Here is a 15,449-nt window from a genome sequence, read left to right on the forward strand (position 1 = left end):
ATATTTTAAAAAATATTTAAATGTGTTTTGCATGAGTTGGACAGCAAAAGCAAACAAGCAAACAAACAAACAAAAACCACAAAAAACCTCTAAGTTTTACAATTGTATAAATGAGACCTAATATGTGTAGGAATGATGGAATTATAAATGAATGGGAATGTTGGTCACCTCTGCTTTGTCTAAAGGCACATGGCCTCCAACAATTACTACCCAATCTGAAGAGTTCTGAATGCCTGACTTTGTTTTCCCTTTCTCTTAATGAGTCAGGTTAACATGTGAGGAAAGTTCTCTATGCTAATAAAACCCGTTAAAACTTGGAATTGAGTTCCTACTTAACCCACAAACTGACTCAACAAGTGTTTCATAAAACAGCATTTATGAAATAGGAAAATATACCCACAGACTCTGGTGTTCCCTGTCTTATAGATTCAGTACCCAGGGAGAGTGGCTTATGGCCGACAGAGAAGGGCTATCCCAAAAGTCCCCTAGTTTGCTCCAGAGTATAAGATTCTTCTGTTGGTACAAAACATTTTCTGGAAAAACAAACTGGTATACCTTTGCCTATCTACAAAGGACATGAAAAGATTAAAGTCTCTTAAACTTAAAGGTGTACCTGTTCTAACAATTTTATAAAGACTTACGAAGGGTTTATAGAATTCTACAACAATAAAGAACAAAACAAAACAAAGAATTCCCAGAGAAGGAAGAATTTGAACTTCTAATGCTTTAAGTATACTGGCCCCTTAATTAAAACTCACAGAAACTGCCAGTCCAGCTGACTGCCAGATAAGAAAAAAAAAATGCAAAAGAAAATTAGGTTAACAACCAATAGTCATAAAAACCATATAAATGACAGTTTCTGAAAGTAAATAGTTGGTTAATGAATACAGAACTATAACACAGATATTGTAAATCTATGGACAATTGAATTGGGTTGACAGCTGTTTGTTTTCAGTCTGATCTTATAACATCATGGAATATCACGGAAGCAAAACATTTTATTTTATGCAGAATTTGGGATCATATTTCACAAAGAAAGACTTACTATTTCGAACTTCCTAAATTTCCTACAGTGATTTTATGGCTTAAATAAGATATCATTATCTTCTCAAAATACTTAAGATTATGAGAATGTTAGCAATTATGCTTAACAAAATTAAATTATATAACTGATATAATAACTACTATCTTGTGAACAGACAGGGTTGCAAATCATTGAATTTAATTATTCCCCTTGTACTTTTATGTAAAATTCATAACATCATCTAACAAACTTTGAATATTAACAATGATTCTATGCTTTATAATAGCAATTAAAAAATAATTTAAAAGATCCTTAATTGAATTTAGAACATTAGACTAGTATTAAATTAAGTTAACAGTAATCTCTGGTTATCTGGAAGTTTTCTAAATGGCAGTAAAATTCATAATATCATAATTTCTTTCTCTGACTATATAAAACATATTTTTCTTTGTAGACCTCTAATTTAAATTTAATGTGACATCAATTATATATAATATGCTAATGAAATTAAAATAATTTAATGCTAAATTTGAAAGCTTTATATTTATCAATATTTATCTACCTTTACAGATATATTTGTATATTTTAAACACATATTTATAAAAATGAGTTAAAAGTATTAAACAAAGAAAGCTTATAAGAAACCTAATAGAAAGTAGATCTGCTCTAATACATAATGACATGGTACTCATGAGCAAAGATGTTTTAAAAATTAGATATGTTTCAGGAAATGGATGTGACTCAACCAGCTGGGTGCCTGCCTACCACACAGGATGTCTGGGTTTGGTCCCAGCGCCTCCTAAAAGAAAACAAGCAGATGCTGCCCCTGTTGCAAAGAGCTAGATGCTGCCCGTGCCACAACAAGCAGATGCCACAAGCCAGCAGACACTGCAGCCTGCAAGAAGCGAATGTGGCTCAGGCAATTGGGCACTTGCCTTTTATGTGGGAGGTCCCAGTGCCTCCTGGAGAAGGCAAGCAAACACTGAGCAGACAGACAAGAGAACTATCATGGGGGGAGGGGAGATAAATAAAAATAAATAAGTGTTTTAAATGTTTAAAAAATTAGGTATGTTTGGTGTTCTCTCCAATTTTTAATTAGCTCAACATTCTTATTAGAGCTTTCCAGAAGCTCTAATAGCCCACTGTTTCAGAAGAGCTATTGAGAAAGAAAGCTTAACCTCCTCTAGGTCTATTATCAATTAGAAAAATGTTATAAATATGAATGTTTCCAATTGTACACCTTTCAGGATGATAGAAGCATTTTTATGTGTAAAAACTGGTACAATTATTGGCAACAAAGTGATTTTTAAGATTTTGTTTCTGGCTATAATATACATCCATATGCAAAATAATAAAACTAGACTGAACTCTCATACCTTATACAAAAAATAACTAAAAATTGGTAGTAGAGTAAGTGGAAAATATAAAACCATAAAGCATTTAGATGAAATCATAGGAGAAAATCTTCATGACCTAGTGTTCAGCAAAAAGTTGTTAGGCATGACATGTAAAGCACAATCCATGAAAGAAAAAATTAATAAATTGGATTTAATCAAAACTAAAAATGTTTGTTCTGCAAAAGGACACTAATAAGAGAAGAGACAAGCATCAGACTGGGAGAAAATATTTAGAAATCATGTTTCTGACAAATAACTTGGATCCAGAATACATTTTTAAAAGCTCATCACTCAATAGTATTAATAAGAAAACAAACAACTAAATTTACAAATGGGCAAAAGACTTAAACAGACACTTGATCAAAGAGAATATAAGGCAGGCAAATAAGCACACAAAAAGATGCTCAACATCATTAACCAGAGGGAAAATTAAAATTAGCACCACAATAATATACCACTACACACCTATTAAAATGGCTAAAATAAAGTACAGACAGTAACTAAATGCTGGCAAGGATACAGAGTAACTGGAACCCTCATCCATTGCTGGTGGGAATGCAAAATGGGAGAGCCACTCTGGAAAACGATTTCACAGTTTCATAAAAAGTTAAACATATAACCACCATATAACCAAGCAACTGTTATGCTAAAATCAAACTTTAGTTCACACAAAATCCGGAATACCTTTGTTTATAGCAGCTGTAGTCATAACCACCCAAAACTGGAAACAACTCCAATGTCCTTCAGTGAGTGAGTACATAAACAAAGGACGGTATCACCACACAATGGAATTCTACTCTGCAGGGAAAGAACTCTTGATACATGCAAAAAATGTGGATGAATCTCAAAGACATTAAGCTAAATAAAAGAAGCCAGTCTCACAAATTTACATACTGCATGATTCCACATTTACAAGCCATTCTTGAAAAGATAAAACTATGGTGATCAAGAACAGATGAGTGGTTGTCAGGGGTTAAGGATGGGGATGGGTGTAACTACAAGGAGATTGCATGAGGGGGCGTTTAGGGTAATAAAACTGTTCCATGACACGATAAATCTAATAGTGTTAAAATTCACAGAATTGTACACCAAAAGAAAAAAAAAACACATCGATTTTATGGTATGTTAACTTCTAAATTTTTTTAAGGAAAAAAAAATTAGCATGGAAGTGTTTTCCAAAAGGCCAAAAAGAAGTTAAAACTTTTCTTCCTGCACCTGTACACTGACACTTGTGAGCCAGAATGTCAGTGGCAGCTATTAACTGCAACCCATCTATTATATAAGATCCAATTTTACAGCCAAACTAATTTTTTTTAAGCACCAAAAGCATATTCCTGAAAAGAATGACCTCTTTGAGAAAACTGCTCTTATATTCTTGCCAACATATACACTTAAAAAAAGAAAGAATCACACTAAAGATCTTCACTCTCAATTTTTTAAAAACATTACTGAAAGTTACACACTCCATTTCTAGGTAATATAAGATCCCTTCTCACCTAACTAAAAAACAGCTCCCTTCAGAAGCTTTTTTTGCACTACATGGTGTATATATTTGGCAGTTTGTTTTACTATATTAGTCTATTCAAAATAATCAATCAAAAAATTAAATGAACTAAAATCCTCACTGGCCCCTTACTATTCTTTTTAAGTCTGTGGTTGCAATAGTTTGCTTTACTATAACTTTAACTTAAGAAACCTCTGTATAGAAGAATGTATTCAATCCTTTAAAAATATTTTCTAATCTTGAGGCAGGTGGCTTTCAAACCACAACCTGGTCCAAAGCGCAAAGGAGAGTTAGACCCGAGCCAGCGAGCCAGAGTGAGCTTCCCTGCCAGGACAGGAAAGAAAAAGAGGATCTTACAGCAGGGTGCTCACCAGCAGCAAGTGGAAAGATTCAGCAGTCAGCAAGCATGCTGGAGCCCCTCCAGCTTCCCTAAAAGGGGTCATACAAACACTTCAACCTTCTTGCCCATATCTACCATATTATCACCCTCTCTCTCAAGAGAGACCCAAGTTCAAACTCCTAGCCTTCTCACAAGCAGAATAAAATGACAGCGTTATTTCCTGAGAGGGTCTCAGGAAAGTATCTCTGGAGGAATCCTTGGTGCAGTGCTCACAGGCGGTGCAGGAATACCGGGTAGTCTAAAAAAGAGCATGAAATGAGGATCCGTGGTTTAGACCTGAAGTGACTGTGGTCCACCTTGCTTATTTTAGAACTTTTGTTCTCCAAGAACAAATCTATAAGGAAGAATCATTTCCTCCTATATATATATATGCCATTGACTACTAAGGTTTTAGTAATAATTTCAATACTTCCTGTATTTCATGAGCCACATAAGCGTGATAGTCAAATGCAAAGACTTCTGAATACACCTTCCCCATTTCACAAGACAGCAAGTTTATTGGTTTACATGACAGTGTCAGGACTGAGGAAAGAAATGATATAAATACAATATAATCTTGGACTGTACCTTCTCCTCCTGAGCCTGCTGCACTTTTTCAATGGTCTTCCTGAGAGTCAATTCTAGATTTTCCTTCTCTCTACATACTTCCAGGTAACATTCCTGCACAGCAGCCATCTCCTTATTCATCTTGTCTAAGTCAGACCTTGGATACATAAAACCAGCAAATGCATAAATGACCACAAAAAAATACAGGGACTGTATAACAAACTATTTTGCTCTAAGTTATGGAATAGGAGAATGTAGTCTCTGTAGCTTAAAGGACAGCTAAACTCTTTTATTCTCACCTAAGTTGCAAGCGAGTTCCCTCATAAACCTCAAAAAGTTGCTGTTTCTCCAAAGCATGCTTTGCTAATAGGCTTTCACGTATTTGGTCTTTCATGGCATCATGATGCTGCTGATAAGTCCTTTCACACCTAGAATCACAAAGTGGAATCTAAGGAAATGCCCAACATTACCAGAAAACACCGAGATGAACTCCTTTTCTTCCTTCAGTCCCACCCCTTCCTGCAACTATAATTTGATTTTCCCCAACCAAAAGTGGTAATAATTAATTTACAACAGATGCTTATATGAGAATTTTCAAAAAAAATTTTCTCTTCAAATGTTTCCAGAGAAAAATGAGAAATTTGGATATGAGAATGCCTCCTTCTTCAAACAGGTAAGAGTCTGTTGTGGAGGCCTTCTCTTTCTAAAAAATTAGTTGAAATTGTCAAAGTTATGATTCCAAAATTCCAAGTCAACTACAATAAACACAAATACTAATAGTACCCAACTCACAAGTAAGTTATGTTCCAAAAATCTGTTTCCAAGTTTATGATTTGGTACTTGGAAGACATATTCCCTTCTCACAGATTCCTTCCTTAGAAAGACCAGTTCAATTCTACACCAGTCTAAAAGAGAAACTATTTTCTGTGAACTACAGTTTCAGTGGTGCTGTAGAATCCAGCCCACTATATAACACTGTTTCTATGGAAAATGTGTTCTAAATTCTACTTTGAGAAGGCAGGGGCTCATCAGCAGCTCATCTTCTCCCATCCACGGTCTAAGCAGAGATTGTTCTGGCCATCACTTCTCTTGAATCCTTTGTGGGTGGTGGGAAGTGAGGGACAGGGGACTGGGGAAGACAACAGGAAAGCAGCACTAGGTCTCTGTAGAGACATTACCGATCCACAGCTTCTTGCTTATCACGGTCAAAATCTTGCACCATTTGTCTCATTTGATTACATAAATCTTGATTTGTATTCCTCAGCTTTTCTTCAGTTTCTTTAAGTCCCTAGATATAAAACAAAGTAATTAGAGAAAACAAATCATTTTAATTAATTAATCTATCTCTTATGGGTTTTTTTTTTGCATACTCTGTGCTTTACTTATCTCTGCCATAAAACGTTATTTGACATATTATCATTTCCATAATTCTAGTAAAGAAAAAAAATCTCTTCATACCTTGATAAAAGCATAGCTGCATTATTTGGACACCTGCTTCCTAATTTGTATGAAATTTTGTATGAAAGGAAAACATTTAATCAGACAAGTACTGGCTAACTAATGTCTTAAAGTAAGCCTTGGAATTCAATAATCTTCAGCAACCATCAAATAAGCAAGGCTTTACATTTTGGTCAAGAGTTGGCTAAAGAGGAAAGAACACTTCCATAGCTATGCTACTACATAAACAGGAAACTGGAATTACATTAACTTAACTTTTGATGAAACTAGTAATTTGCCACTAGAGTAAAGGGAAATAACTGAAACCCATGATTGTCTACTAATAAACTCATCTAGTCACTCAAATTGCTTGTCTTCAAAGAGTCCACCATGGCGTCAGAATAAAACCTTGAAAATTCTCATAAAATACAGAATTTTTCAATCACCTGATTTTGTTCTTGTAAAACTTGAATTTCATTTTTAAGTTTCAGAATATCATCTCTGACAATTATATCAGAAGTAGAAGAGTCAGGCCATAATTGATTAGTTGGTTTGGCTGAAGTATCTCTTTCAGTCTAAATATTAAAACAGAAATTAAAAGTTTTTCAGGTTTTAACAATTTTCCAAGTATTTATTTTGAAATAATTTCACACTTAATGAAGAAAATGCAAAAACAATACAAATAATTCCCATATAGCTTTTGTCCATCTTCTCCAAATATAACCACAGTTGTAATTACTAAAACCAAACAATACTACAAATAATCTACAAACTTTATACAAATTTCTCCAGTATTCCTCTAATATTCTTTTCCTGTTGTATGACCCCACATTGCATTTAATTGTCATGAATCTCATTTGTCTTTTCCAATCTGGGACAGTTCCTCACTCTGTCTTTCAAAACCATGGAATTTTGAAAGAGAATAAGCCATATTGTGTTGGATCTCCCTCAATTTGTTTTTTCCTGATGTTACTTCATTATTAAATTCAGGTTTTACATCTTTGGCACGAATGCTACTGAAGTGATGCTGTGCCCTTTTCAGTACATGACAAAAGCAGACACATATCAATATGTATCTTAGGCAGAGATATTTCAAGGATACACAAATATCCTATTATACTTTCACCCACGAAAGTTTATGCATTGATTCTATTTCCGTATTTATTGATTTATATTGGAATGGATTCAAGGATATTATTTGACAATAGGTACAATGTTTAAGATGCATAATAGACTTCGGCAAATTGTGTTCCACAAAGGTTGAACAAATTTATACTGTCAGGTACTGCATGAGTCTGTCCAATTCTCTTCATCGCAATGTAGTGATTATTTTTAAATAACTATTATGTTTGATGGAATGAAGAGTATTTAATGATTGCTTTCATTTACATTTCTTGTATTGCCACCAGAGTAAAACCTCTTACATATCATCATTGTCCATTTGCTTTTTCATGTTCCTTATTTGTCTATATAACTTTGCACATTTGCCTTTTTCCATCTATACATTTTACTTATGTATTTTCCCCTTTATTAGAAAAACTGTGGGCTTACAGAAAAAGTTATGCACAAAATACAGGATTCCCATATACCAGCCCACCACCAATACTTTGCATTGGTGTGGGACATTTGTTAGTTGATGACAGCATACACTTAAGTTGTACTATTAAAGTCTGTGGTTTGATTTAGGATTCAGTATTTGTGGAGTTATATGGATTTTAAAAATTTTATTATTCTTTACAATATATACAATCTAACATTTCTACTTTTAATCATATTCAGATATAAATACCAGTGCTACCATCACTACCATCCATTACCAAAACATTTCCATCGGGAAGCGGATTTGGCTCAACTGACAGAGCGTCCGCCTACCACATGGGAGGTCCAGGGTTCAAACCCTGGGCCTCCTTGACCCGTGTGGAGCTGGCCCACACACAGTGCTGATGCACGCAAGGAGTGCCGTGCCAGACAGGGGTTTCCCCTGCGTAGGGGAGCCCTGTGCACAAGGAGTGCTCCCTGAAAGGAGAGCCGCCCCGCGCGAAAGAAAGTCCAGCCTGCCAGGAGTGCCGCCAAACACACGGAGAGCTGACACAGCAAGATGACACAACAGAAGAGACACAGATTCCCAGTGCTGCTGACAAGAATGCAAACGGACACAGAAGAACACACAACAAATGGACACCGAGAGCAGACAACTGGGGATGGGAGGTGAAGGGAGAGAAATAAATAAAATAAAAATAAATCTTTAAAAAAAAACAAAAAACATTTCCATCATTCTAAATAGGAATCCTGTATATTCTAAACCTCAACTTCCCATTCCCTTACCCACCCTGTCCTCTGGTAACCTATTTTCCAGATACTGATTCTATGAGTTTGCTCATTTTAATTACATCCAATCAGTGAGATCATACATTTGTCCTTTTGTGTCTACCTTATTTTACTCAACACAATGTCTTCCAGGTTCATCCACACTGTCTCATGTATCAGGTCTTCATTCCTTTTTACATCTGAATAATATTCTGTTGTACATATATACCACATTTGATCCATTCATGAGTTGACGGACACTTGGATTGCTTCCATCTTTTGGCAACTGTGAATAATGCTGCCTTGAACGTTGGTATACAAATATCTATGTAAGCCTGTTTTCAATTCTTCTGGGTATATACCTAGTAGTAGTAGGATTCCTGGGTCATACAGTAGTTCTATACATAGCTTTCTGAGGAAACATTAAACTGCTTTCCATAATGGCTGCACCATTTTACATTGCCACCAGTAATGAATGGGTATTCCTACTTCTCTTCATCCTCTCCAACATTCATTATTTTCTATATTTTTAATAGAAGCCATTCTAATGGGTGTGAAATTGTATCTCATCATGTTTTTGATTTGCATTTCCCTGATGGCTAATGATGAGCATCTTTCCACGTGCTTTCTGGCCATTTGTTTATCTTCTTTGGAAAGATGTCTTTTTCCTATCTTTAAACTGTCTTTTCATTGTTAAGTAGAAGGATTTTTAAAATATCCTGGATATTAATCCTTTATCCAATATTTGGTTTCCAAATATTTTCTACCATTGTGTAGGTTGTCATTTTACTTTCATAATAAGGTCCTTTGAGGAACAAAACATGTTAATTTCGATGAGGTACCATTTATCTATTTTTTTCTTTAGTTGCTGCACTTAGGGTGTAAAGTCTAAAAAACCACTGCATAACATAAAGTCCTGAGGATGCATACCTACAGTTTCTTCTAGGAGTTTGTTAGCTCAGTCTCTTATATTAAGGTCTTTCATCCATTTTGAGTTGATTTTTATATAGTGTGAGAGGTATGGGTTTTCCTTTTTTTGTAAAGGGTAATACAGTTTTCCCAGCACAATTTGTTGAACCATTCTTTCCCAATGGAGTGATTTTTGCCACCTTGAAAAAAAATCAGTGGGCCCTAAATGTGAGGGTTGCTTTCTGAGCTTTCGATACTATTCCATTGCTCTCTATGTCTGTCCTTCTGCCAGTACCATGCTGTTTTGATTAAGGTGGCTTAAAATAAGTTGTTATTTTTTTATCCCCTCCTTGTGACTTTTTTGTCCATTTCGCTGTACGTTCTTGTGTCTATATTTATTTCCCCTCCCCCCTTGCAATTTACTTGCTATTTGCTCTCTGCGTCCATTTGCTGTGGGCTCTTCTGTGTTCTTGCTTGTCTCCCTTCTTTTGTTGTGTCACCTTTTTGCTGAGGCAGCTCTCTGTGGCGTCTGCGGGCTGGGCAGTGTGCTGGGCGGCGCTTTGCGGCATGCGGGCAAGCCTGCCTTCATAAGGAAGGGCCTTGACACAAACGAGAGCCTCCTACATGGTAGACAGGGGTTCATTTGATTGAGCCACAGCCGCTTCCCTATAATAAGTTTTAAGATCCAGAATTGTGGGTCTTCCAACTTTATTATTATTTTTCAAGATGCTATCTTTATCTGGCTATGGTATGAGGGTGATGTTGGTGTCACAGAACAAATTAGGGAGTATTCCCTCCTCTTCAATTTTTTGGAATAATTTGAGCAGAACTGGAATTAAGTCTTCTTGGAATGTTTGATAGAATTCCCTTGTGAAGTCATCCAATCCTGGGTATTCTGTTAGGAGATTCTGGTTACTGATTCAATCTCTTTATTAATAATTTTTTGAGATCTTCTATTTCTTCTTCAGTCACTGTAGGTAGTTTGTATGCTTCTAAAAATTTGTCCATTTCATCTAAGTTATCTTATTTATTGGCATACGGTTGTCTCTAGTATGCTCTTCTAGTCCTTTTTATTTCAGTAGAGTCAGCAGTAATTCTCTTTTCAATTCTGAATTTTGTTATTTCTATCCTCTCTTTTTTCTTTGTCAGTCTAGGACTCTGTTGATCTTTCCAAAGAACCAACTTTTGGTTTTATTAGTTCTTTTATTTTTTTCTATTTCATTTGTCTCTAATCTTTTCCTTTCTTCTGCTTGCTTTGGGTTTAGTTTGCTCTTTTTCTAATTCTTCCAGTTTTGTAGTTAAGTCTGTGATTTGAGGTCTTTTTTGTTTTAATGCTAGCATTTAGAGCTATAAATAACCCTCTCAGCACTGCCTTCAATGCATTCCATTAGTTTTAGTATGTTGTATTTTCATTTTCATTTGCCTGAAGATATTTCCTAATTTCCTTATGGCTTTCCTTTTTAACCAATTGGTTGTTAGTCTCCTACTATTAATGTAGAACCATCAATTTCTCCCTTCAAATTTGTCAGTATTTGCTTCATATATTTTGGAAGGCTCTGCTGTTAGGTGCACATATATTTATAATTGTTACATTTTCTTGTTGAATTGTACCTTTTATCAGTACAAAATGACCATCTTTGTCCCTCATAACAATTTTTGACTTGAAGTCTATTTTATCTGATATTACTATAGTCACCCCAACTCTCTTTTGGTTACTATTTGCATGGTATACATTTTTTCCATCCTTTTACTGTCAACTTACTTGTATCTTTGACTAAAAGTTGAATCTCTTGCAGACAGCATATAGTTCGGTCATCCTTTTTTTATCCATTGTGCCAATCTCTCCCTTTTGACTGGAGTGTTTAAATCATTTACATTTAAAGTCAATACTTTGTAAGTCTCATAACTTTTTTTGTCCCTCACTTCTGTTAATGTTTACTTTTGTAATTATTTGATTTTTAGTTTTGTCCCATATTTAGTGCTGTCTCATTTCCATCTGGATATATTTTTCATCTATTTTTCTTGTGGTAACTTTGGGGTTAAAATTTAACGTCCTAAATATACAACAATCATATCTGACTTGATACCAACTTAACTTCAATAGCAGGCACATATACCTTCTCTATAGCTCTGTCCCCCTCATATACTTTTCTGTACTTGTTACCACTTACATCTTTGTACATTGCATGTTCAAAAACATAGTTATCATTATATTTTCTGCATTTGCATTTTAGCACTTGTAGGAAGTGAGATGAGAAGTGGAGTTACATATCAAATTGTACACTACAATAATACTGGCATTTGTAATTACCCAAATGGTTACCTTTACCACAGGGTTTATTTATTTATGATGCTTTGAACTACAGTCTAGTATCCTTTAATTTCAGACTGAAGAATTCCCCATAGCATTGCTTGTAAGGCAGGTCTAATAGCGATCAACTCTTTCAACTTTGTTTATCTGAGAATGTCTTTCTCTCTCCCTCATTTTTAAGTCTTTCTGGACATAAAATTCTTGACTGACAGTTATTTTATCTTCAGCCCTTTAAAGTATTCCAACCCACTGCCTTCTTGCCTCCATGGTTCTAATGAGATATTAGTCTTCCATCTTATTGGAATTCCCTTGTATGTAACATGCTACTTTTATCTTGCAGCTTTCAGAACTCTCTCCTTGTCTTCTGCGTTTGACTGTACAATCAATATATGATGAGGTATATTTTTCTTCATGTTTTTCCTGTTCGGTTTTCTCAGAGCTTCTGGGATGTACATATTCACATCTTTTGCTAAGTTTGGGGACTTCTCTGTCTTTATTTCTTTGACTATTCCTTCTGCTGCTTTCTCTTTCTTGTCCTTCTGAGAATCCCATAATGCATAAACAGGCATGCTTCATTGTGCCCCGTAACTGTCTTAGGTCATTTTTGCATTTAATATTTCTTTTTCTTTGTTTCTCTGCCTGACTCATCTCAAATGCCCTGTCTTCAACTTCACTGATTCTCTCTTCTGCAAGCTCCATTATGCTCTTGAAGCCCTCCTAGGAATTTTTCATTTCAGTTACTGTGGTCTTCAACTCCAACCCTTCTGCTTGGTTCCTTTTTAAAATCTCTTCCTCTTTACTAAGACTTTCATATTGCTTGTTCATTGTTTTCCTGATATCCTTTAGTTCTTTTCTCTGTATTTTCCTTCATTCCCTTGAGTATTTTTAAGATCAACATTCTAAAGGCTTTGTTCAATATGTCCACAATCTTGTCTTCTTTATTGGTATTTTCTTTTTTTTATCCTCTTCCTTTGGATGGGTCATCATTTCCTGTTTCATTTTTTTGTCTTGTACTCTTTTGTTGCACACTGTACATTTTAATATTTTAAAATGTCAACTCTGGAATTTAATCCTTGGAATGTCTGTTTCTTGGTTTTGTAACCAGTTGGTGATAAAACAGATTTTCTTGAGCTTCAGACCTCCTATTAGGAAGGCCTGCCCAAGGTGAATGCACTCTTTTTTCTCCTTCTGGGACTCCCATAATGTGTATATTGGTATGCTTGATGGTGTCCTACAGGCTCCTTATGATCCATTCCCTTTTCTTTTCTTTTTTTTTTTTAAAGATGTATTTATTTATTTAATTCCCCCCCTCCCCCGGTTGTCTGTTCTCTGTGTCTATTTGCTGCGTCTGTTTCTTTGTCCGCTTCTGGCTTCTGCTGTCGTCAGCGGCAAGGGAAGTGTGGGCGGCGCCATTCCTGGGCAGGCTGCACTTTCTTTCGCGCTGTGCGGCTCTCCTTACGGGGCTCACTCCTTGCGCGTGGGGCTCCCCTATGCGGGGGACACCCCGGCGTGGCAGGGCACTACTTGCGCGCATCAGCAATGCACATGGGCCAGCTCCACACAGGTCAGGAGGCCCAGGGTTTGAACCATGGACCTCCCATGTGGTAGACGGACGCCCTAACCACTGGGCCAAGTCCGTTTCCCCATTCCCTTTTCTTTATTCTTCTTTCTGTTCCTCAGACTGGATGATTTCAATTGCCTTATGTTCAGGTATGCTTATTCTCACTTCTGCCAGCTCCAATTTTCTGTTGAACCCCCCTAAGGAATTTTTAATTTCTGTTACTCAGGTTCAGCGCTTGGTTTCTTTTCAAAATTTCCATCTCTCTATCAATACTCTCTGTGTTCATCTATTGGTTTCCTGGTTTTCTTTAGTTCTTTTTTTTTTTCCTCTTGGATTGATTACATGTATGTGGCATGCTCCTTTAGTGCTTTGTCCATGTTTTCTCTTTGCGCATATTGAGGACCGTTTTTTTTTTAAAGTCTTTGTTTGGGGTGTGGATGTGGTTCAAGCAGTTGAGTGCCCACCTCCCACATGAGAGGTCCCAGTGCCTCCTAAAGAAAAACAGACAACGAGCAAAAACAATGAACAGAAAACAAGCAAAAAATACTAAAAAACATTGAATTGTATACTTATTTAAAAAGTGTGTATTATAGGGTTTGTGAACTATATGTCACAATGAAATTATTTTTAAAAAGCCTTTGTCTGGTATGTACCAGTTCTGGTCTTCCTCAATGATGGTTTCTAATGTTTTAATCTCTTGCTTCCTGTTTTGTAGTCTTTTCTTGAAAACTGAACATTTTGATATTTTAATGTGGCAACGCAGAAATTTAGACACTCCTGTGTCTATTCCTTAAACTTGTAACCATCTAGTATTATGTATTAGGACAGGGCTCTCCTTGAATGCCCAGGAGCTAACAAAAATGAAAAGAGAGAAAAAAGGAAAAAAAGAAAACACCTTTCTCAGTCTTTACAGATTGTCCTATGTAGCTCTCCTCCTTCAGAGCTTATCCACACAAGGACAAAGGATAAGGGCCTCGCTGAGTCTTTCTTTGCATACATCTTGTCTTGGGCATATACCTGTGGACCTAGGAAATCCCCCATTTACAGGGACATGAAAGTTCTCTTTGCCCTAGGAAACAGTTTCTTGTCTGGAGTACTGCACTGTATGTCCTAAAATCAGGAATCCCTTGCCCCAGGCAGCTATGACTTGACTGCTCTCCCACAGTGTTCTATTATAAAGAGAGCTGCATGAGCTGCTTTCCGCACACAGGGAAGTTCTGAAATGGCAAGCCTGTGGTAAGTGTCCTGATTCAGTCTCTCGGGCCACCATCATAAAGATTGGGCCAGACATACAGGCCCTCAATATGTAGATGAGGGCTACTCTGTTCAGAGGAAGATAGCTCCTAGTCAGGAGAAAAGATAAGGATACCTACTTACTTAGCTTTTTCCCAGATTTGGGGGTACTAGAGAGGCTTTTTTTTTTTTTTTGCTAACTCACTAGAATGGTCTTCATTTATGTCCTTGACCTGTACTTCTTTAAGTTTATGATATTCACTTGTGCTTTTTTCCAGTTAAGTTGCTACTGATGAGGGTTTTTTTTTTTGGCAAATGAAAATGACAGTAACACAGGGAACTAGATAAGCCTTGTCAGCATAGTACCCTTGCAAATATCTTTCAAAAGAGGAGCAGATGTGGCTTAAGCTATTGAGCTCACACCTCTCACAAGGGAAGTCCAGGGTTCAGTTCCTAGTGCCTCCTAAAAAAAAAACAAAATCAAAAGGCAAGCAAAAACAAACAAGAAAACCAACTCAGAGAAGCTGATGTGGCTCAGTGGTTGAGCGCTGGCTTACCACATATTAGGTCTCAGGATCAATCCCCAGTCCCTGATATCTCAAAAAAGAGAAGTACCATTTGAATGTCACAAAATTTCTTTCTAAAGGTAGAACACTGAAGACATTATCTTCAAGAAAAGAAGAAATTTAACAAAGTAAAATTTAATATATTATCTTCCTTGTTTCTAGGTCTGAGAAGACTCTAGCTAGAATCCTGAACTGGCTATTGAACACTGCTTATCAAGTGTCTTTGGCATTAGAAAAATTTGTGGTAAGGTAAT

General features: G+C 36.2%; 1 protein-coding gene across 9 annotated transcripts in view; it reads right to left on the reverse strand.

Annotated features, from left to right (window-relative positions):
* The window catches only part of CEP152 (centrosomal protein 152), a 114,006-nt gene that overhangs the window by 47,431 nt on the left and 51,126 nt on the right, over positions 1 to 15,449 (reverse strand). For all 9 annotated transcript variants that reach the window (XM_071214191.1, XM_071214188.1, XM_071214187.1 and 6 more), the window contains exons 14-17: positions 6,755 to 6,883; positions 6,050 to 6,159; positions 5,171 to 5,299; positions 4,893 to 5,028 (exon numbers count right to left, since the gene is read on the reverse strand). In XM_071214191.1, coding sequence (XP_071070292.1) covers positions 4,893 to 5,028; positions 5,171 to 5,299; positions 6,050 to 6,159; positions 6,755 to 6,883 — 504 coding nt within the window. The remainder of the gene's footprint in view (positions 1 to 4,892; positions 5,029 to 5,170; positions 5,300 to 6,049; positions 6,160 to 6,754; positions 6,884 to 15,449) is intronic.

The sequence above is a fragment of the Dasypus novemcinctus genome, chromosome 3 (assembly GCF_030445035.2).
Source record: "Dasypus novemcinctus isolate mDasNov1 chromosome 3, mDasNov1.1.hap2, whole genome shotgun sequence".
In the NCBI taxonomy this organism is placed as follows: Eukaryota; Metazoa; Chordata; class Mammalia; order Cingulata; family Dasypodidae; genus Dasypus; species Dasypus novemcinctus.